The sequence below is a fragment of the Clarias gariepinus genome, chromosome 14, assembly GCF_024256425.1.
Source record: "Clarias gariepinus isolate MV-2021 ecotype Netherlands chromosome 14, CGAR_prim_01v2, whole genome shotgun sequence".
NCBI classification, from domain to species: domain Eukaryota; kingdom Metazoa; phylum Chordata; class Actinopteri; order Siluriformes; family Clariidae; genus Clarias; species Clarias gariepinus.
In genome coordinates, this window is record NC_071113.1 from 20,806,116 (window position 1) to 20,831,277 (window position 25,162).

General features: G+C 40.4%; 1 protein-coding gene across 3 annotated transcripts in view; it reads right to left on the minus strand.

Annotated features, from left to right (window-relative positions):
- LOC128541087 (cadherin-10-like) overlaps window positions 1-25,162 on the minus strand; it is a 103,839-nt gene that overhangs the window by 33,111 nt on the left and 45,566 nt on the right. For all 3 annotated transcript variants that reach the window (XM_053511247.1, XM_053511248.1, XM_053511249.1), the window contains exon 4: window positions 24,048-24,167. In XM_053511247.1, coding sequence (XP_053367222.1) covers window positions 24,048-24,167 — 120 coding nt within the window. The remainder of the gene's footprint in view (window positions 1-24,047; window positions 24,168-25,162) is intronic.

The window sequence follows — 25,162 nt, forward strand, 5'->3', positions numbered from 1 at the left end:
CATTTTTTCTAAATAGACGCCATCTTTAATAACTGATGGAGGTTTTGAGCTGTATACACACGCATTCCTGCCTAAACAACTCTTAAAACTACACCTGTGACACAATAACAGTAATATTTTGAACATTCTGCATATATTAATGAATAAACCAGTTGTTGGGTCAAAATAACCCAACCAGGTGTTCATTTGTAAACTACATCTCATATGAGCCAACATGAGCAACCCAACAATGTGTTTAAAGTACCTGAAATAATCCAGAACTTAAATAACAATAAACAGATACAGAGATACGCTGTATAACAGTCACTATTGTATTTACTGCAACGAGCGAAAATGTCACTTTGCGCCACCTGGCGGCCATTTTACGAATGACTTTAAAATGCAACTGATTTATTTTGGCTGCTGACGTTTTTACACGGCGGTGAGCGCGACGGTAATAACCATTCCAATTGATTAACTACTGTATGTGTGCGAGTGAGTGGAAAATGTTTGAAATCCGTGTTTATTGTTTGTGTGTTGGAGAAGTATGGTTCGGTCTCACCGGGGTTAATGAGGTCCGAGAGACCGATAACGGAGGGTGAGAAGTCCAGGGAAAATGTCCAGTCAAAGATAACCCGGTTAAAAAATCTTAAAAAGAAAATGATCTACAACAATCTCTCCTTCTCTCGTCCAAACAAATAATGTGATCGCTAGTCCGCCATTACTACTCATGCATTTTCCCGTGGACTTCGCACACACACACACACACACTTCGCGCACGTGTGTGTGTGTTGCGTGAAGTGCGCATGCTCCGTTTCCTAACTCTCGCGTGTTTAACTCTCCTCTTAATTGTAAGATGGCGGGCAAGTTGTTCGTGACATAGAACGTGGGCAGGCAAGTTGTTCGCGATGTAGAACGTGGGGGGGGCAAGTTGTTCACGACGTATAACGTGGGCAGAGTGACGTGGATCCGTAACAAAGTAAAAATAGATTTGCTAACGACTCATTTATGCAAATGTAAGCCAATTTGTTTTTTTATAGACAAAAACTTCATTTATCGTGCACTGTCAGCGTCACAGATAGTGCCGATAGTTTATGTTCACATACAGCTACATGACACACTGCATGAAAGAAAATATTTGAAAAAGCATAACAGTGGCACTTTAACTGCAACATATTTACAATATTCTTCTAGGTTACTGCTGTCTCATCATTACCATGAGGGTAGCATAACACCATAGTAAAATAGAAGAGCTTTTCCCTATAGCCAGTGTCCTGATGAATTTTCATACAAATAATACCATATAGACAATACAGTATGCTGTTTTTTTTTATTTTTATTATTATTATTTGTCTCTAGGTCTCCATATGGATTATGGAGCCAAAAAGGCAAAACACGCTTCTTATGCTGATAATAAACAGAAAACTTCAGACACATCATGTTTTTATGCATTGTTCTATGTTCTATTTTATTTTTGTTCTGCTTTTCCACTTTGTGGCTGCCTGGTACGAGTCATGATCTGCAAAAATCTTACATAATATTTACAGAGTCTTGCAAAAAAACTGACAAAACTTTAGATATACCACAGTGCTAATTCTGTTCATCTGAGACTGGGGCTCCAAACGCAAAATTTCTTTTTTTGGCACAAATCCTCTAAGTGATTTAAGCCAGAGACCTCTGTTAGACTCCAAAAAAATTCACGACAGCTAACTAGCAATAGGCAAGTCCTGATGTTCATTGTGACCCTGCTTATTTGTTCTAACCACCAAACTGCTCAGCTAAAGCATGATTAATACAGCGACTTAAAATTTGGTGAAAAAGGAGTCATTTTTTCAACACCATGCAACATTCACATTCATGTTAAGCTTTCCATTAGATTTCAGTGTAGGTGGCCACATTTGTGCGAAACAAGATTTTAAAATTTTGAGGCCATTTTACTCAACCTACCCACCACTGTGGTGGGAATATAAAAAAAAGCATATTTAAACAATTAATGCATTCATAATGTTTTACCTTGCACGCTGAACCGTAAGTCTGCTTGTTTTACAAATGCGTTAATTGTTTTAATATACTATTTTAAAAATTCCTGCCACAGTGGAAGTTTACTTGTTTCATTCCGGCACTTTAGGGGGGATACACTGACCAAACCAGTCTTGAAAAGTTGAAAGTAAGGTCCCAAAGTCTAGCTCTAGCGTTTTAGAGACAGAGCATGTGGCATGTGGGCAGTGCTGGATCTGCACAGCCCTGCTGTGGGTCTGTCACCTCCCTAACGGCTCTCTCTCTCCAACGCTTACTATTGTGAGGATACTGAGGCTCTGCATACCCACTTACTTTTATGTTTAATACTGAGGATATAGCAGTAGTATACTCTTTGAAAAACATAAATGCATCAGTAATGCATAGAACAAAGAGGATTCGAGGCACAGCTTTGAGTCCAGTATAACTCCAATCAAGTTTTTACTGCATAAGAGGTATACATAAACAGCAGGGAGCTTGGGGGACTTGAATAAACAGAATAATGTTGCATAATTTTGTTTAAAAATAGGACTACCCCAATAATGCTTCAAACTTTTTACTTAAGTCCTAAGAACATGAAGCTCTAAAATGTACTTACTCGAAGAATACAGAAGTTTATTTACATAAAAAAGTAATACAAGTACTCCACAAAGAAAAGAAATTACTTAAAAATCATTTGTTTAATTTTTCTGTTTAAATGTGCTAGTCTATGTTTGGTTGACAAACTTTCAATGGTCTGTTAAAAAACGTCTAGTAATGAATTTCAAAATATGTACAAACATCGGTGTTACTATAAAAGCTAGGTGTGGTACAAAAACAGCAACTAGTAAAGCTAGGGCTGATTTTAACCGCTTTGTGTACTGACACCTTCTTTATCTATAATAGTATATCAAACCTTCCTAGTTCATTAAATAATTCTACAAGAATCTACATCTCCAATGAGTAACTAGTAACTAAAGCTGTAAAGTAAATGTGGTAAAATTAAAACATTTCTCTCTAAATAGTCAGGGAAAATTTGAGTTGTGTAGAGCAGCTGCCAGAGTAGTAGAGATTGTCAGACATGTTAAATATTTTTTAAGATCTCTTTCACAAACACCACTAAAAAAGAAATGTTGAGATAACACCAACACCACTAAGGAAGAAATGGTGAGATAAAACAGACGAGGTACAGTAAATGTCAGTCATTTACATGGAATTAAATGTGTAACCACCAAGTAAAAATCTGGTATGTCAAAATATTGTGGCATGGGCGGGGCAGAGGACAAAGTGGTGGAAGCTGAGAAAGGAAGAATGTTGTGTAGTCTTCAGGAAGGAGTTGAGACAGGCTATGGGTGGTCAGGAGGGGCTTTCAGTTGACTGAACAACTACAGCCAATGTGATCAGGGAGACAGGTAGGAGGGTACTTGGTGTATCATCAGGTAAGGGAAAAGTGGACAAGGAGACTTGGTGGTGGAATAAGGAAGTCCAGGAGTGTATACAGGGAAAGAGGCTAGCTAAGAAGAAGTGGGACACTGAGAGGACTGAAGAGAGTAGACAGGAGTACAGGGAGATGCAGAGTAAGGTGAAGGTAGAGGTGGCAAAGGCCAAACAAAGAGCATATGAGGACTTGTATGCTAGGCTAGACAGTAAGGAGGGAGAGGGGGATCTGTACAGGTTGGCAAGGCAGAGAGATAGAGATGGGAAGGATGTGCAGCAGGTTAGAGTGATTAAAGATAGAGATGGAAATGTACTGACAGATGCCAGGAGGGTGATGGGAAGATGGAAGGAGTACTTTAAGGAGTTGATGAATGAGGAAAACAAAAGAGAACAAAGAGTAGAAGAGGTGACTGTTGTGGAACAGGAAGTAGCAAATATTAGTAGAAGTGAGGTGAGAAGGGCGTTGAAGAGGATGAAGAGTGGAAAGGCTGTTGGTCCTGATGACATACCTGTGGAGGTATGGAAGTGCTTAGGAGAGGTGGCAGTAGAGTTTCTGACAAGTTTGTTTAACAAGATCTTGGAGAGTGAGAGGATTCCAGAGGAATGGAGGAGAAGTGTATTGGTGCCAATTTTTAAGAACAAGGGAGATGTGCAAAGCTGTGGCAATTATAAAGGTATAAAGCCAATGAGCCAGACAATGAAGCTGTGGGAAAGAGTAGTAGAAGCTAGGTTAAGGGCAGAGGTGAGCATTTGTGAGCAGCAATATGGTTTTATGCCTAAAAAGAGTACATCAGATGCAGTATTTGCTTTGAGGATGCTGGCGGAGAATTACAGACAAGGTAACAGGGAGTTGCATTGTGTCTTTTTAGATTTAGAAAAAGCGTATGACAGGGTGCCAAGAGAGGAGGTGTGGTATTGTATGAGGAAGTCTGGAGTGGCAGAGAAGTATGTTAGAGTGGTGCAGGACATGTACAGTGGTTAATCAATTGGAATGGTTATTACCGTCGCGCTCACCGCCGCGTGAAAACGTCAGCGGCCAAAATAAATTAGTTGCATTTCAAAGTCATTCGTAAAATGGCCGCCAGGTGGCGCAAAGTGACATTTTCGCTCGTTGCCGTAAATACAACAGTGACCGTTATACAGCGTATCTCTGTATCTGTTTATTGTTATTTAAGTTCTGGATTATTTCAGGTACTTTAAACACATTGTTGGGTTGCTCATGTTGGCTCATATGAGATGTAGTTTACAAATGAACACCTGGTTGGGTTATTTTGACCCAACAACTGGTTTATTCATTATTCTTTCCTTTCTCCAAATATCAGCCTGCAGAATGTTTGAAATATTACTGTTATTGTGTCACAGGTGTAGTTTTAAGAGTTGTTTAGGCAGGAATGCGTGTGTATACAGCTCAAAACCTCCATCAGTTGTTAAAGATAGCGGCTATTTAGAAAAAATGCCCAGTGATTTCTGAGCTTCAGGAAATCTCCCGGCGCTCTGCGCATAACACCGGGCCAACTCATGTCGAAAAGAATTTATAAATGGTTTCTAAACGTGGGCTATTGTTTTTTTTTTACTTATAGTATTTGTTGATTTAATTTAAATGAGGTTTGGGCTCAGGACTTCAGAATCGTGATTCTCCTCTTTAATTTACTCCATAGTTTTAATCAGCGCTCAGCCGCATGCATTATGTTTTCCAGAGCGCACCGGCAGAAGTAGACTAATGATTATGAACGCGTCGGGAAAACAGCAAGCAGACTTTAAAAAAAACGTTTGCGTTCATTTTCTGACGCGCTCAAGTTCACCAAAAACAATACAGAGCAGCACAGCTTACAACACTTACAAAATCACAACACTTACAAAATCACAACGTTTTTTCGTTATTGTGAGTGCGCTTAAATAAAAGTTAAGTCTTATAAAGGCATGTAGTCTTATATAGTTTTATTATACAGTTTTTGCACATTAATCTGACAGCAGTTTTTTCAGCCTGTCACGGCGTGCGCCCAAATCAATATCGCTCCTCGCTCACTAGTTAGGCGGCCTCCCCTTCAGACATGCGAAGCAGCGGGACCGCAGAATTACACATGACTGGTGAGCTATCGTTACTATGGTTGCCCGGGCTTGCACCCCGCGCTATAAAATACTCGGGGTTTGTTGGGCTACAGTGGATTTTACTACGCGCTGTGTATGCAGCGCGCGTGCAACAACGCGGAAGTGCGGCATGCAAGCAGGGCAAATGGAACGCGCCCGGGGACTTCAAAGGAGCGAGAGGTGGGAGGGGGCCATCCGCGGAGAGCAGAGTCAGCGCGAGCAGACGGATGGCCATTGCACTCACACCGCGTAGTAAAATCCACTGTAACCCAACAAACCCCAATCACCACCAGCCGTGCCTTATTCCGTCATGTCATGTGGGCATTATAAGCTTTGTATTGAAAACTTCTAACTAAAAAGTGGCAGCTGGCACGCCTAAAAATAGACGCAGGTTATTTTTTTAATAGTCTAAATAAAAACCCTCCGATTTAATTTCCTATAGTCTAACCAGCGCTCAACCGCACGCATAGTTTTCCCGAGCGCGAGGAATTTTTTTGTGCTAAATAATGTTTATGCAGTATAAGAATTCCTATTAATCCTGGGTTGTTCTTTTAGTGTCACTATAGTGCTTTACAATGCCAGACAACATTCAAATACAAATTATTCACCCTCCCCAGGTGTGAATCGGCTGTTCTCACCTATACATTCAGAGGAACTGAAATGCACTTCTCCACACTTTAAAAACCACTTGAATCTGAGGCTCTTCTGGAGACTTTCAGTGATTTCAATTTGTGTAATTTTAATCTCCTGGATTCTAGATTCTAAAGTTGACATTGTTACCTTTTTTAATCATTGGAATGGAAGAACATGTTATTTTCCTTATGATAGCATAAATTGCATTGTTTTTAATCAGTCTATACACAATATTATTTGGTATTTATTTATTTATTTATTTATTTTTTAAACGGGTATGGGGGCTATCTTGGTTCATTAATCTCCGTGCCTGGTTTAGTATTCAGTGCGCATCTGTTATATTACAACTATCATAACACTCAAATACCTTTTATTGGGGGTTAAGTGACTGATGTGCCTAACATTTTTCAGCTGAGCCTTTGTTTCACTGAATAATCAACCACCGCGACACCCCCCTCTCTCTCTCACACACACACACACACAGAGCCGACCAAATCATTAGCACGTCCCTCCCCCAAACAGCACAGACATTTACTTACACCTGAACTGAGTTGTTTGAGTAACCCGTTACAAATCATAACAGTCTACTGCATTTCATTCTTATAATAACGCAAAAACACAAGCGGGGCTGAATGACCGACATCAGCTGACGCAGTAGAACGTCCTAACACTGTTTTAATTTTATGGTAATTTATTTCAGTTAATAAATCTACTATAAATTTAAAGAACACAAGACATAAGATGACACAAATCCATACACGCTTTTTTTCTAATTACAAGTGATAGAATCAAAAGGCTCACTGTGTTAACATTTATTGTGCTTAAATTTGATCCTAATAAGATTTGATTTAATTTAAATTCTAGAACAGTGGCAGCTGGAACACCTAAAACAGATGCAGGATTATTTTTTTTATAATCTAAATAAAATGCTGTTTTAAACGTGGGCTATTGTTATTTACATGCAATATTTGTTAATTTAATTTAAATGGGGTTTGGTCTCCGGAATGTTGAGCATCAGGATCCTCTTCTTTACTTTCCTACGTAGAATCAGCGCTTAATCGCACGCATTAAGTTTTGTAAATTCGTTTAATGTTTAATAGTAAATAATGACCCCCGTTGCGCTGTACCACCGCTCGGAAAACCTTATGAAATACAAGTTTAGGACAATTATGATGATCTGCCACGGCGTGCGCGTGTGATGGGTGTACGCCCAAATCTACTATAACTACTCCCTCACTCCGTAGGCTCCCTGAATAGGCAGCAAAGGGACGGGAGCCGCCTATTTGTGCCGGCTGGCGATAATTAACGTTAATATGATCTCGGGCTTGCTCCGCATTATAAAAGCAAGGCGCGGAGGTTTGTCTGAGGTCTGGGAAGTACGTGATGTAATGGAGAATATGAAAGAAGCATGTCAGTGGGGAGATGTGACGCGCCCCGGGGACTTTAAACAAGGACATTAGAATTCCGCCCTTTGATCTCCGCGCTGAGGACAGCGCGAGAAAGAGCTGCGCGAGCTCCCGCGGCATCTACACTCCCGCACCGTGCCCGCCCTCGCAGCCCTGCTGCCGAAGAGGAAAAGTGTGGTTAGGTTTTTGCGTCAGCGAGAACTCGCGCCGGCCATCGACAGCGGGAGAAGCGCCGTCACGAGGGAGCGTGCAGGAGCGCTGCCTCCGCGTGCTCAGTTCTGCCACTCGCACCAACACTTATCGTCAGCTGTGTGCCCGCATGCCAGTGTGGCACAGCCCCCGGAACTGCACATGCACAACCTTTATCCCATTCTTTCCATTCTCCCTCCTTCAACACTTTCCTTCCCCATTTTGCCTAAATAAATTACCCTTTTCCCGTAAGACCTCTCCTCGTGTCCGTGCTTTATGGTGCCGCCCGTGCAACATGGGTCGAACCCGTTTACAGATCATAACAGTCTACTGCATTTCATTCTTATAATAACGCACAAACACAAGCGGGGCTGAATGACCAACATCAGCTGACGCAGTAGAACGTCCTGACAATGTTATAATTTTTATGGTCATTTATTTTAGTTAATAAATCTACTATAAATTTAAAGAACACAAGATATAAGACGACACAAAACCCTACACGCGTCTTTTCTAATTACACGTGATAAAATTTAAAGGCTCACTGTGTTAACATTTATTTTGTTTAAATTTGATCCTAATAAGATTTAATTTAATTTAAATTCTACATTTGTATCGTCATTTTAGTTCTGTGATTATAAATTTGTTTAACTACAATGTTTTACTTGATTTTATCCGCTACTACGTGCAGTTCTAAAACTCTGTGTCTCATTAATCCAGCAGAGAATGAACTAAGGCATGAGGCGTCAGTCTGTAGTTATATAGCGCCACTCAACGGTAAAAGCCAGCAAACGCACAAAGCCAAACGGTACCGCCGAGCGCGGCGACGGTAGGACCTACAGTCCGATTGATTAACCACTGTATGAGAGCTGTAAGACAGTGGTAAGATGTGCAGTAGGTGTGATAAAAGAGTTCAAGGTGGAGGTGGGTCTGCATCAAGGATCGGCCCTAAGCCCCTTTTTGTTTGCTTCGGTGATGGACAGGATGACAGATGAGGTAAGACAGGAGCCTCCATGGACTATGATGTTTGCAGGTGACATTGTCCTCTGTAGCGAGAGCAGGGAACAGGTGGAGAGGTAGAGGTATGCTCTGAAAAGCAGAGGAATGAAGGTTAGCCGCAGCAAGACGGAATACATGTGTGTAAATGAGAGGGACCCAGGAGGATCGGTGAGGCTACAGGGAGCAGAGGTAAAGAAGGTGCAGGATTTTAAGTACTTAGGGTCAACGGTCCAGAGCAACGGAGCGTGTTCAAAGGAGGTGAAGAGGCGGGTACAGGCAGGTTGGAATGGGTGAAGAAAAGTGTCAGGTGTGTTGTGCGATAAAAGAGTATCAGCGGGAATGAAAGGAAAGGTGTACAGGACAGTGGTGAGACCAGCAATGCTCTACGGCTTAGAGACAGTGGCGCTGAAGAAAAGACAGGAATCAGAGTTGCATGTAGCAGAGCTGAAGATTGTCGCGGACCGACGCTCACCTGTCCCAGGTAAATTCTCGGCATGAGAATTCTCCGACAACCTCTACTCCGCGTGCTTCTCTGCCCAGGTCAAACGCACCGAGAACGCAGCCTGCCCAGCTTTCCTTCACCCCGGCGCCGGGATACCACGAGGCCTGGAAACTTCAGCAGCGGAAGACGCGCGCCAAGCCCCGGGCGAGGACCTCTCCTCCTCCGCCACCACCCGTCTTCGAGATCTCAACCCGAAACCGCTTCGCTCCTCTCCGTGAGACGGCACACGACGCGCTGGTCATCGGAGACTCCATTGTCCGGCACGTGCGTGCTACCACAGCTAAAGGTAAGGCGTACACGCGCTGTTTACCTGGTGCACGTGTTCTTGATGTTGCTGCACAGGTGCCTGCGGCCCTGAGGAAGAACATTCGAGCTGTGGTTCTCCATGCTGGCACCAACGACATCAGGCTGAGGCAGACGGAGATCCTAAAGAAGGACTTCAGGAGCCTGGTTGAGAAGGTCCGCAGCACATCATCCACGACAAAGATCGTCGTATCTGGACCACTTCCGACATTTCAGAGAGGAATCGAGAGGTTCAGTAGATTATTTGCCTTCAATGAATGGTTACAATCTTGGTGTCAACAACAGAGATTACCCTTTGTTGATAACTGGAATGTTTTCTGGGAGCGTCCTAGGCTCTACCGCACAGATGGCCTGCACCCTAGCAGAGCTGGAGCAGCGGTCCTCTCTGACAACATCTCCAGGACATTATGAACCATCTGACTTGCGGTAAGTCATACCTCAGATTCTTTAGATACCAGCCACAATAAAACTCACCATACTAATAGACGCACACACTTCGCTTGTACTATAGAAACTGTGTCTATTCCCCGATTAGTGAGAAAAAAGAATAAATTCGTTAAATCCAGCCGAAACAATCTGGTAACCATTAAACCAGAAAAAGCCCAAATAAGTAATCGAAGTCTACCTCTAAAGTTTGGACTTCTCAACATTAGATCCCTTACGCTAAACCAACCGTCTGCTAGCTGCATAGAGTCGTCACTCAGGGTTCACTCTATTGAGACTGTGTCTGTTCCCCGAGCTAAAAACAAATTTAGAAAGACTCAGAAAGTCTGTTTTAGTAATTTAATTAGCATAAAGACCACAAACTTGGATCAGACTGAATGCGCAGCCGGCACCTCTGATCTGAAGCTAGGACTGTTAAATATTAGATCTCTCGCATCTAAAGCAGTTATAGTTAATGAAATTATCACAGATCAGGAGTTTGATATACTCTGTTTAACAGAAACCTGGATTAAACAGGACGAGTATGTAGCTCTAAATGAAGCTAGTCCTCCTGGATACAGCTACATACACCAGCCTCGGTTAACTGGTAGAGGAGGAGGCGTCGCAGTTATTCACAATGATAATTTGACTATTGTACAAAAACACGGACACAAATTTAATTCATTTGAAATTCTTTATAGTAACATAAGTGTATTTAACTATATTAAGTCAGCTCAGTCGATCCCGCTAATTGTCATTTACAGACCTCCAGGGCCGTACTCGGAATTTCTTAGTGAATTTGCAGATTTCCTCTCAAACCTAGTCATTTCTGTAGACAAAGTGTTAATTGCTGGAGATTTTAATATTCATTTTGAAAACCCAGAAGACCCTCTGAGAACTGCATTTATGTCTATACTGGACTCGGTAGGAGTAAATCAGTGTGTAGTAGGACCCACTCATAAAGCAGGTCACACTTTAGATTTAATAATATTATTTGGATTAAGTATAAGAAATTTATTCACAATACCACTATCTGAAGTTATCTCAGATCACTATCTTGTCTCATTGCAAGTGTGTCACAATAATAATGTACACACAGCGCCGCGCTACCGTATGAAACGTACATTCACATCAACTACCAAACAGAGTTTTATCAGTAATCTCCCAGAGTTCCCAACTTCGATTAGATCACCGTCTGACCCCACAGAACTCGATCAGGCGACTGAATATTTAGAGTCGACATTTCGCTATACCCTAGATAATGTAGCTCCAGCCAAAAGAAAAATTATTAGAGATAAAAAACTTGCTCCCTGGTATAACGATCACACGCGCACTTTAAAACAGACCGCTCGGAAATTAGAACGTAAATGGCGTCAAACTAAATTACTAGTATTTCAAATAGCATGGAAGGAGAGCATCCTGAACTATAGAAAAGCTCTTAGTGTAGCTAGATCAACATATCTCTCCACTCTTATAGAAGAAAATAAAAATAATCCTAGATTCTTATTTAATGCTGTAGCCAAATTAACCAGAAATAAGACCACTGCAGAAATCTCCACAACAACATCATGCAATAGTGAGGACTTCATGAACTTTTTTAATAATAAAATTGTAAATATTAGGCATAAAATTGAGGTTTTGAAACCGAACAATGTAATTGATGCAGATTTTAATCTAGCCATGTCAGACCAGAACCTAGAATACTTTACTCCCCTTGAAGAGAATGAACTAATTTCACTCATCTCTTCTTCAAATTCATCAACCTGTATATTAGATCCTGTACCGACACATTTTCTTAAACAGATAGTACCAGCAATAATAGAACCCCTGTTGAGAATAATTAATTCTTCACTCAGCATTGGATATGTTCCAAAATCTTTTAAATTAGCAGTTATCAAACCAGTAATTAAGAAACCTGACCTCGACCCCTGTCAGCTGTCCAGTTACAGACCAATATCAAACCTCCCCTTTATCTCTAAGATCCTGGAAAAGATAGTAGCGGAGCAGCTATGCTCATATATACATAGGAATGGCATACATGAACTGTATCAGTCAGGATTTAGGCCTCATCACAGTACAGAGACAGCGCTCGTTAAAGTAGTAAATGACATTCTATTGGCCTCTGATCAGGGTTGTGTAACTATGCTTGTATTACTTGACCTCAGTGCAGCTTTTGACACTGTTGATCACGCTATTCTTCTTCACAGATTAGAAAATGTAGTGGGAATTAAGGGTACAGCCCTCTCCTGGCTCAGATCCTATCTGACCCATCGTTATCAGTATGTAGACTTAAATGGTGATTATTCTGCATGTTCTCTAGTGGAGTTTGGCGTTCCGCAGGGTTCAGTTTTAGGTCCACTGCTTTTTTCCCTTTACATGCTTCCTTTGGGCAACATAATCCGTAAGCATGGTATTAGTTTTCATTGTTATGCTGATGATACACAGTTATATGTCTCAGCAAAACCTGATGAGAAAAAACAGCTTACTAAAATTGAGCAATGTGTGCAGGACATAAGAAATTGGATGCTAACTAACTTCCTTCTGCTAAATCCGGATAAGACAGAAGTTCTAGTCATAGGACCGCATACAGCTAGGAGTAAAATTTTAGATCATACCGTAACTTTAGATGGCCTTTCTGTTCCATCAAATGCAACAGTGAAAGACCTTGGTGTGATTATTGATTCCAGCCTTTCATTTGAAGCACATGTAGATAATATTACCAGGATAGCATTCTTTCACCTCAGAAATATTGCTAGAATAAGAAATTTATTGTCGCTAAACGACGCAGAAAAACTAGTTCATGCTTTCATCACCTCTAGGTTGGACTATTGTAATGCCTTACTGTCTGGTTGTTCAGCTAGATGCATAAATAAGCTTCAGCTAGTCCAGAATGCAGCAGTGAGAGTCCTCACCAGAACCAGAAGATATGAGCACATCACCCCTATCTTATCTTCTCTCCATTGGCTCCCTGTGAAATTTCGCATTGATTTTAAAATACTACTCTTGACATATAAAGCATTAAATGGTCTCGCGCCGCAGTACCTGAGCGAACTGCTAGTGTCTTACGATCCGCCACGCCTACTTCGATCAAAGGATGCAGGCTGCTTGTCAGTACCGCGTATTATGAAAAATACAGCTGGGGGCAGAGCTTTTTCTTACAAAGCCCCAAAGTTATGGAATAGTCTTCCAAATAGTGTTCGGGACTCAGACACAGTCTCAGTGTTTAAGTCCAGGCTAAAAACCTATTTATTTAGCCGAGCATTTTTATAAATAGATTTGCCATAGGTAAAGGAGCAGATCTGGGGGACTCATGGACGTAGAGTATTATGGTGAACTGGTATGTTTGGATGCTGTCCTCCTCACTCTCGTTGATCACTCAGGTTTGCTGACGGTGAGGGGATTGTTTGCTTTACATGTCAGGAAGCCCTCATGTTTGTGTTTCCTTCTGGCTCTCCCTTTTAGTTATGCTGTCATAGTTAGTCCTGCCGGAGTCTCTGCTTGCACGCTACAGTTAATATACATTCACATTATACATTGTGTGACTGTGACCATACCTAACTGCCATCTCTCCTCTTCTTCTCTTTCCCCTCCTCTTTCTTTTTCCTCTCTCCTCCTGTCCCCCCCTTTCACTCTTTCTCTCTCTCTCTGTCGAGCTACACATGTCGTTCCTGAGCTGCCAGTGATCCAGACTCCCTCTGCCCTCCGGACCTGTCTGACCCATCCTGGTGCCCCGCTTCTGGCTGAAGATCTCGTCACATGGATGCCCCATGTGTCTCTCTGGGATGCGTCTGGTGTCTGGGAATGATTCTCTCTACCTAGAAAATGGTTCTGGCCTTGACTGGTGTTGGCAACTGTTTCTCTGGGGACTTGACAGTTCGATAGTTCATGACTGGAACTTCTTACAAGTCTACCTGGGTCTTCAATAACTACCTGGACTCCATATTAACATCAATTAACATCAGCTATTATAGCTGAACTGCCTCCCACCCTACACACTGTATAAATGCAGATCATTTACTGCTTTTTGTTTCACCCAAATGAGGATGGGTTCCCTGTTGAGTCTGGTTCCTCTCAAGGTTTCTTCCTCTTACCATCTCAGGGAGTTTTTCCTTGCCACTGTCGCCCTCGGCTTGCTCACCAGGGACAAACTGACCATTTTGATTCATACAAATTCACATTTCATACAAACCTAAATAATTCTTTTGACTATGTAAAGCTGCTTTGCGGCAATGAAAATTGCTAAAAGCGCTATACAAATAAAATTGAATTGAATTGAATTGAATTGAAGATTGAGGTTCTCTTTGGGAGTGACAAGGATGGATAGGATCAAGAATGAGTTCATCAGAGGGACAACCCATGTTAGATGTTTTCGAGATAAAGTCAGAGAGGCCAGATTGAAGTGGTTTGGACATGTTCAGAGGAGAGATTGTGAATATATCGGTAGAAGGATGCTGAGGTTGGATCTGCCAGGCAGGAGGTCTAGAGGAAGACCAAAGAGGAGATTTATGGATGCAGTCAGAGAGGACATAAAGTTAGTTGGTGTGAGAGAAGAGGATGCAGAGGATAGGGTTGGATGGAAGCAAATGATTCGCTGTGGCGACCCCTGAAAGGGAACAGCCGAAAGACAAAGAAGAAGAAAAACCTATTTATTTAGCCAAGCATTTTTGTAAATAGATTAGCCTTAGGTAAAGGAGCAGATCTGGGGGACTCATGGATGTAGAGTATTAGGTGAACTAGTGTGTTTAGATGCTGTCTTTCCCACTCTCATTGATCACTCAGGTTTGTTGACGGTGAGGTGATTGGTTGCTTTACATCTCTGAAAGCCCTCATGTCTGTGTTTCCTTCTGGCTCTCCCTTTCTAGTTATGCTGTCATAGTTAGTCTTGCCGGAGTCCCTACTTGCACTCTGCACTAAATATACATTCACCCTATACATTGTTTGACTGTTACCATACCTAACTGTTATTTCTCTTTTGCTCTATCCTTTTCTGCTCTCTCCTCTCTCTCTCTCGCTCCTGAGCTGCCAGTGATCCAGACCTCCTCCGCCCTCTGGACCTGTCTAACTTATCCTGGAGTCCTGCTTCTGGTTGGAGAACCCATCACATGGATGCCCCATGTGGTCTGCCTGGAATGTGTGTGGTGACTGGGGATGGTTCCACTTTTCCATGAAGGTGGTCCTGTCCTCGACTGATGCAGACAGTTGTTCTCTAAGGACCTGTGACTTCAGCCGCTCAGTAGTTCAGGACTGGAATTTCTTACAGTCTACCTGAGCCTCCAGGAACAAACTGGACTTGAATCTTACACATCTCCACTTATACTGAACTTATACCAGTCTCGCATATTATTATGCACATCAATCCCTGCTATCTGTTTTTACCCAGATGAGGATGGGTTCCCTGTTGTGTCTGGTTCCTCTCAAGGTTTCTTCCTATTACCATCTCAGGTAGTTTTTCCTTGCCACTGTCGCCGTCATCCTAGGCTTGCTCATCAGGGACAATCATATCATTTTGATTCATACACATTCACATTTCATACAAACTTAATTCTTTTGATTGTGTAAAGCTGCGTTGTGATGGTGTAAATCGTTAAAAGCGCTATACAAATAAAATTGAATTGAATTGAATTGAATTGAATGTTGTTTGTGTTAAGTGTGTGTGACCTGTTGATGTGCTCCGGTTCATGCTTAGGCTGAATTGGTAGGTCTTGTGTGAGGTAAAAACGCTACAATATTATATCATATTCTATAATACCAAATTTATTTATTATACAAAAAAATGATTAACTATTATTTAAATTTATGCTTTGAATACCCGTTCAGGATTGCTTTAGCAAAAATTATTGCGTCAGTGTGGCATGGCATGGAGATGATCAGTATGTGGCACTGCTTACTGTAGGTGTTATTAAAGACCAGGTTGCTTTAATGTCAGCCTTGAGCTTGTCTGTATATGGTGTCTCTCATCTTGCTCTTAAAAATAGCCCAAAGATTCTATATAGGGTTCAGGTCAATTGTGTTGGCTGGCCAATCAAGCACAGTTGTATCATGGTCAGCAACCCAGTTAGTGGTAGTTTTGGCACTCTGCACAGGTCCTTTGGCATGGCACTCCAAATCATCACTGACTATGGAAATGTCACACTGGACTTTAAGCAACTTGTATTCTGCTTCTCTCCAATCTTCTTACAGACTAATGGATTTCCGAATGAACAAAAAATCTGCTTTGGACCATTGAGCAGTGGTCCAGTTTTCTTCTTAAACCAGGTAAGATGCTTCTAATCTTGTCTCTGGTTTAGGAGGGGCTTGATTCTATGGAGCCACAGCCAATTTCTTAGAGATGTCTATGCTCTTGCAAGCTCTTAAATCAGCTTTGCTTATCTTCTAAGACTGTGGTCATCCCTGTTGCTTATACACCTTTTCCTACCAAACCCTTCCCTTAAAGTCAACTTTCCATAAATGTATGAGGTCATGCATTGTCCTTAAGAACAGAATGGCTTTGGTGATTAAATCAGTCTATTTTTCCTAAAAGGAATAACTGGAATAACTGCTCAGAGCTCTGTCAGCCAGTCATTCACAGACAGACTTCTTTAAAACTTTTGCAGCATTCAAAAATTTTACTGAGGTTGAGTCTCATCACTATACTGTGCTTGAAATCTTATTTAAAGGTCAATCACTCTAACACCTTTGGATTGTTATCGCAAATCACAGTTTGACTTGAACGCCCCCCATAAATCCATATGATGATACATATTAGTCCAAAAAGAATGCATGAACAGCATTTGCAGCGTTTCACTTAAACTTTAGGATGATATAATTCAAAGTAACATTCGTACTTGTACTTATAATAACAGTAACATTCCTTTAAGGGGCAGCTTATGGGATGTTAGTATATCCGGCAGATGTATTGTTGAAGAGATTTTGAGACTGTTTACTAATTATTTTAATTCAGCAGATTGTTTTTATGCCCTTGTTACATAGGGTATTTGCAGAGTAAACTAGGTAAGTTGTGTGTGTTTACTGTTGCTTTGTTTATAATTTTGTTTCATTAAAATATTGACCTAAACTAAATACTCCTTGAGTAAATGGTAATTGATAGATCTGTCTAAAGTAAATTTAGTTGATTATTTTTTACTAAATGTAGCACATTTGCTTATTAAATAAATCTACCTTTTATTTTTATTATATCTACTCAATTATTTGTCCTTTTTTTACTGATTCTTACTCAATTCATAATGTGTATTTTAATTTACTATGTATATTGTATAATGTAAATTTAAATTAACTTGTAAAAATGTTTCATCAAAAAAATGAGCAAACTGCAGTTTTATTGTTAAGACTAACTAAATGTAAAGGAAACAGTAATGACCCAAAGCAAATACACAAGTCAACAAGTGAATTACTTGAGAAGAGAAGAAGATCAGTTTTAGGAAAACACAGACTGGTTTAAGGAGGAGATGGGACTGTTCGCAGTGGTGATGGAAACAGAAGTTTGGTGAGTGGGAAGTACTGTATGGTGAAGAAGTTAGGAAGAGAGTGCAGTCAGGGTGGAATGGGTCGAAAAGAGTAGCAGGTGGTCTTGACAGAAAGTTTACAAAAAGGAAGCAGAGCTGGAGGTGGCAGAGATGCAGTGGTGATGGAAGACATGCAGGGACAAAAGAAGAGGTGGAAGATAGAGTTAGATGGAAACAAATGGTCCATTATGGCGACCAATAATAGGAATAAACGAAAAAAGAAAAAAAAGTTTTGCAACTTTTTTTTTTTGTTGTTGTATTTTTTGGGTTTTCAAAATTTTCTGTACCCTTTACCAGATCTGTGCCTCTGTGCTGATACAATCCTGTCTCTGAGTTCTACAGACAATTTCTTGCAATTTCATGGCTTGGTTTGTGCTCTGACATTCACTGTTAACTGTAGAACCTTATATAGACAGGCGTGTGCTTTACCAAATCATGTCCAATTAACTAAATTTATTGCAGGCAAACTCCAATTGAGTTGTAGAAACATCTCAAAGACTATCAGTGGAAACAGGATACACCTGAGCTCAATTTTGAGTGTAAAGGCTATAAATACTTACGTACATGTGATTTTTTTTTAAATTATTATTATTTTTATTTGTAAAGATTTCAAACAAACTTTTTTCATGTTGTCATTATAATTTTAAGAAAAATGATTAATTGAATCCATTTTTAAATTTGGATACATACAGTACGTGTTTTGTATACATGATTATGTGTTCCCTTTCAAATGCTACACTCGATGATGCGTGAAAACGCTATGGGAGCATCTTTTTGTGTTGCGGGTTGTGAAGCATGTGTGTACCAAACTAGCCAAATTTTTGGCCTATATAACCTCGGTCAGGTGACATCATCTGAGTGCACCTGCAGGTTATAAATAGGAGTGAACCAAAAACATTCCTCAGGTCTTTTTGTCTTCAGGACCATGTTGTGTTCGCGTGTCATGTATGCAAGCGAGTTTAAAAGTTTTAACCCACCCATATGGTGGAGTTTGTTAGGAGATCCGTACTTCCGCGTGATAGATCTCTTTTGAAACGCGATCTTCACACCTTTGTTTCGAGTACTTCGCGCGGACCGCATTCTTTAAAGAGGTTCCTGGGGTTAAACAGTGCGATCTGGCAGACATGCACGAGACCGAATTCCCACTTTCCCTCACGCTCTCGCCGGATCAGGAAGTTATCTTTCAAAAGATACACTCGATGCTGCGTGAAAACTCAAAAAAAATTTTGTTGCAGGTTGTGAAGCATGTGTGTATCAAACATGCCTAATTTTTTTGCTTATATAACTTCGGTCAGGTGACGTAATCTAATGAAGTGCACCTGCAGGTTATAAATAGGAGTGAACCAAAAACATTCCTCAGGTCTTTTTGTCTTCAGGACTGCTTTGTTGTGTTTGCATACAGTATGTGTGTGAACAAGCTAAATTAAGAAAGTTTTTAACCCACCGATATGGCAAAGTTTCAGGCTAGATGCGTCCCTCCTTGTGATAAACCTCTTTTGGAGAGCGAAATCCACACTTGCTTCGAGTGTTTGGGGAAAAAATCACGCTCTCCTCTCGGGCTTCAGGGAGAGTGTGAGTATTGTGACCTCCTTCTGATTAAAGTGCATTCCTGGGCCTCAGAGTGGCGCAGTGATAAAGCGCTCGCTCTATCATCCAGAGATCGCTGGTTTGATCCCTGGATGATGCTGTTAACCTCTTACAGCCGGAGGCCTAGAGAGAGCTGATTGGCCGAGCTCTCTCAGGGGGAGGCATGAGGTACTAGTGCTCCCACATTAATGACGGCTCTACAAGCCAATCAGGGGCATCTGTGAGCTCGCGCAGGCAGAGGGAGTGGATAGCACTGTTTCTCCGAGTGTGTTACGCCGCCCCCAACGGTGCGTGAGCGAGCAGTTCGAAAAAAAATGGTCGGTGACGCCACGTGGGTCTGTCTACGGCCCTCCCAACTGATTGGCGGTGGGAGCCTCTAGCGACGGGGTGGACTTGGATACTACTAAATTAGGGGAGAAAATCGGAAAAAAGGGGGATAAAGTTTTTTAAAAATAAAGTGCATTCCTAGGAATCACGTGCAGATCTGGCAGATGCGCACGAGACGGAGTCTCCTCTCCTTTCTCTCGCACTCTTGCCGGATTGGGAAAATTTTCCGTCCACTTAAGCGCACTCTAGCGCTTCTTGTGAATGGACAGGAGAGTCATCCTCTCGCGCGTCCGCGGAGATGGAAATTGGCACCAAAAGCACCTAAGAGCGCTTCTTTAGTGACGATAGAGCGTATGATGAGTTACTCGAAGTAGTAACGCGTGCGGTCGAGCGGCTACATACTGACTGGCGGCATCAGCGAGCTTCTCCTAAGCACTCGAAATTAAACAGGTTTCATGCGCATCTTCAACAACGCTCTCTCCCCTTCTTTAATGACTTCCATGACGAGTTAACCCTTTAAGCAAGCCATATTCATCCCGTGTTTTCGTGCTATCAACTTCGATTTATTCGAATAACGTTGATGTGGAAGCGCAGGGTTATATGATGATTCAATTCAATTCAATTAAATTTTATTTATATAGCGCTTTTAACAATGGTCATTGTCCCAAAGCAGCTTCACAAAAAAAAAATTAAGATTTTTTTTTTTTTTTTTAGAAAAGAAAAGAAAAGAAAATATTTGGAAGTGTGTATGGGTGAGAAAAATGTGTCTAGATAAAAATAAAATGAAATAATGATGAATGAAATGTCTCTGATGAGCAAGCCAAGGGTGACGGCGACAGTGGCAAGGAAAAACTCCCTGAGATGGCAATAGGAAGAAACCTTGAGAGGAACCAGACTCAACAGGGAACCCATCCTCATCTGGGTGATAACAGATATAAATAACATCAAGTGTGTTGTGCAGGTGAAAGTTCAATATATCAGAAGTTGTGTAGATTCAGTTCAGCAGTAGGTGCAGAGGGCAGATGGGGTCAGATCACTGGAAGCACAGGAGCAGGATGTGTAGCTCCAGCCATCATAAAGCAGAATCTAGCTGGAGCAGGTCCTTCTCAAGATGCCTTAGAAACCTCGCAGGGTTGGCCTTTGTCTACTGAAGCTGGCACAATCTCCAGATGTCTCAGGATGGGTAGAAAAATACAGAAAAGATGGAGAGAATTAGCGTAGTTGCCATTCAGAATAGGTGTACTGGAGTATGAGGTTATGGGATGAGTTACGCGTATGCCAGATTAAAGAGATGCGTCTTGAGCCTACTTTTGAATTGGGAAACCGTGTCTGCTCCCCGAACAGTGTCTGGAAGGCTATTCCAAAGCTTTGGAGCCAAATATGAAAATGCCCTGCCCCCTTTTGTAGATTTTAAAATTCTGGGAATTACCAGAAGTCCGGAGTTTTGTGATCTTAAGGGACGTGGTGGATTATAGCATATCAAAAGACTGGTTAGGTATGAGGGAGCTAAACCATTTAAAGCCTTGTATGTAAGTAGTACTATTTTGTAATTAATTCTAAATTGAACAGGTAGCCAGTGCAGGGATGATAATATAGGTGTTATATGATCATATTTTCTGGATCTAGTGAGAACCCTGGCGGCTGCATTTTGGACTAACTGTAGCTTGTTTATTGAGGATGCAGGACAACCACCTAGTAATGCATTACAATAGTCCAGTCTGGAGGTCATGAATGCATGAACTAGCTTTTCTGCATCAGATACGGATAGGATACTCCTAAGTTTGGCAATATTTCTAAGATGGAAAAAGGCTGTTTTTGTGATATTGAAAATATGATTTTCAAAAGACAAGTTACTGTCTAATATCACGCCCAGGTCTTTTACTGTTGAGCTAGTAGTAACAGTACATCCTTCTAAACGCAGGCTGAATTGTGAAAGCTGTTGTGTGCTGGTTTTTGGGCCGATGAGCAATATCTCTGTCTTATCTGAATTTAGTAAAAGAAAGTTATTGGTCATCCAATCTTTTATGTCCTGGACACACTCTGTTAATCTAAACAATTTGGGTATTTCATCTGGTTTTGTTGAGATGTATAATTGGGTATCATCAGCATAACAATGGAAACTAATCCCATGCCTTCTAATGATGTTTCCCAGGGGAAGCATGTAAATTGAGAACAGGAGAGGTCCTAAAACTGACCCTTGTGGGACCCCATATTTCACTGGCATTACATCAGACGGTACTCCATTTAGATCTACAAAATGGTATCGATCAGACAGGTATGATCTAAACCATTTTAATGCCTGCCCCTGAATACCTATATGATTTTGTAGGCGGTCTATGAGAATATTATGATCTATGGTGTCGAATGCAGCACTTAGATCAAGTAAGACTAGTATTGAGATGCAGCCTTGGTCTGAAGCTAAAAACAAGTCGTTTGCAATCTTAACTAGTGCAGTTTCTGTACTATGATGGGGCCTGAAACCTGACTGAAATTCTTCTAGGAAACCTGACTGAAATTCTTCTGGATGCCCCAGATAGAAGACACATTTGCGGGCTATCTCTCTCCTGGGACATTATCCTCCCTGAAAAAGCCAACACTTCCTTCCAAACCGTGTAGACTTTCATCTTCCCTGGGGGAAAAAGCTTTTTAGGCAGCAGGTCAAGCTGGTGCTGCACTGCACACCATGGCGGTTTTGCAGGCTTACCAGGTTGACCGGCTGAAAGACTTGAGCACTGGCCAGGCTCTTGAGGATAGGGCATTCTTGGAATTACGCCGAGCCACAGACTTGTCTCTTTGTTCAACAAAGCAGAGGGCTCGTGCTATTGGCCATTCTATGGCTGCAATGGTTTCCGCAGAGAGGCACATGTGGCTGAATCTTATAGGCATCAAGAATAAGGATCGTGCATTTCGTAGAATTCCTTTCAAGAATAAAGTGATCTCCAACGAGATGTTAGTTCTTCAATCATTTCCTGCTATGTCTATAGTTTGGATGTTTATGCTACTCTGGGCTTACAGGTCCTCGAGTCACCCTCCCAGAGCTTGGTCTGAGACCTCCTTGCCTATTGTGCTCACACGCAACACAACCCTGGGGGTCCAGACACTTGCAGTGCGGCGGCGTTGGTATTCTCGTTTTCACGTGTAGCTTTTGAAAGGGATCGTCTCGGGTTACTTTGCTGTAACCCTGTTCCCAGAAAAAGCTGGAACGAGATGCTGCGCTCCAATACCCTACTGCTTGCGTGACTGGACATTATTTCAGACAAAATTGATCTGAGGAATATTTCCGGTTCACTCCTATTTATAACCTGCAGGTGCACGTCATAAGACGATTTTAGTTTTTTCTTTGATCAAAGAAATAATAATAATTATTTTGAGAATTCTACATTTCTAGACATCATTCCCATACTCCAGTAGTCTTGCTTTAAAGTTCTACATTTTCCGACATCATTCCCATAGTCTGTTAGTGGTAAAATTTTAATTCTATAAAAATAATGATAACTTTTGTTCTGACATATAGGCAAACCCAAATGCACAGTTTGATGTCTAAAGACTCCCAGTTCCCATATATATATATATATATATATATATATATATATATATATATATATATATACATATATTGTCATTGACATATGCTGTGTTGCTGACACAGATCTGTCACTTGGTATTAACTACAAAGACTTCTAATGTTACTAATGGTTTGTAGAAATTATATATCTACTGTATATTAATTATTATTACTGAACATTTTGTTTATTTGTGAAATTATTATATTATATTATACATTTAGGTATCAATTCAATCAAATTCAAATAAACTTTATTTAATAAGATTTTTGAATTTTTCTATAATATTACCGAACAAACACTGATAAAATGCATTCCTTTTTAATAAATCGTATTATTGAGAAATACTTATTTGTGAGTTTATAAAAAAAAAAAAAACTAAATGCACACAACTTGAGACAACATAACAAAACAAAAAGAATGAACTTTGATGTGTATTTGACATATTTATTTTCCAAGTCTCTGGATTTTTATTAATTACACTTTCAAATGATTTACTGAACTGTAAATGCAGTTACAACTTTTTACTCAGATGGGATGTTCTAATTTAAAAATATATTGGTTTCCATGATCAAATTACCACAGCAGCATAAGTAAATTTATACTGTATAATCACTATTACACTTTCTTTCACCGCAAAGCAGTAGTCTAATATAATGATTTCAAATCTATTTAAGTGTATAGGCTTAAAATGAAACTTACTAAAAAACAGAATAAAACTTTTACATATCTTTAGTAATAGGGATGATTTGCTTGTTGCAATGAATTTTACTCAAAGGTTTAATAAAGTATCCACTTTACTTTCTCAACAGCTGACATACTGTCTATAGCTCTATATTCAGGAATTCCCTGAAAAGACCCAAAATAACTTGTTCACTTAGTCAGAAAATTCTCTGAGTAGCATGTCTATCTAACATCACAGCATAAGCTTAAGGGATAAAGGAACATTGCTATGCGAGAGTGTTACTAGTGATTCTGTTTGGAAAAGAGAGATCTGTACACTTGCTATACTGTAAAAATGTAAGTAACAAAATAGATCTTGCAAAATTGTTGCAATTGTGATAACATAAATTTACAACGTACATTTCAACATCCAAATCTATGGTGTATTTACCCGTTTCTGGTTCTACAGAGAAGTATGGCTGTCCCTGTAGTATACTGTACACAAGCTTGGCACTGTTTCCATAAGATTCATCATCGGCATCTGTAGCAGTTACTCTCATCACAAATGCACCTGAAAGAAAGTAATGGTCATTATTTCTTATAAACACATCCTGGTGCCATTATGCAAGCATGCACAACTCTTAGAATTTTAATTATAACATGCAAATCTGTGTGCACCCCACAGTGTGATTGGTGGTAAGGGCAAAGCACTGTTGCTAGATCATTTGCTATTTTATCCTTGGATAGGTTGTATCATTGTGTTTATTTATCTAAATTACTACATCTATTTATGTAAGCATTATTATTATGTTATTATTATGTGATGAACTTTTCTTTGTTACTGAAAATTTTTACAGTCTAGAACAACTAGAATGATCTAGAACAGTCTAGAATGATCCTTTTTATTCTCTCTCTCTCTCTCTCTCTCTCTCTCGCTCTCTCTCCCTAGACAGGGAACATGAAACCAGAGTAGCATAGTATGTTCTGCTCAAAGAATTATAATCAGCCCAATTGAAACAAATGTAAGATATATCAATTTATTGTATGACATCTATACTTTTCTTTTCCATTTAACACAACATCATTGTCTAGATATTATGCTTAAAATGAAGAGGGGAAAAGGTAGCATTAGTACCATAATGCATAAGTGCAGACCTGTCAATCAGAAATAAATATTCTTTTAGGACTAAAGCTCTGTTCTTTGTGACTTATTTTGTTTGACCAGTAAAAATGAATCAAAGTGGTATGTCAGAAAGATAAAAACAAACTTTACAAATGATATATGACTGAAAGATTTTTATTGTGACAACCGAGACTGATAATAGTCATGCAAATAGTCTGTTTTAATAAATTTTAAAGGTGACCCCTACTTCTGTCTTGCTTCAAAATGTGTGCACATGGTATATCCCACCAATCCATGTTGTCTTAGCATCTTCAAGACTCTACTGAGTAGCATTTACTTTTAGCTCAGTTTGAAGAATACTAATGAACTCAAAAACATCTGTTGCTTTCCAGTTGTTCTGGAAGAACATGGAGTGAGCAGAGGCTCATTCTTCATGGATGGTC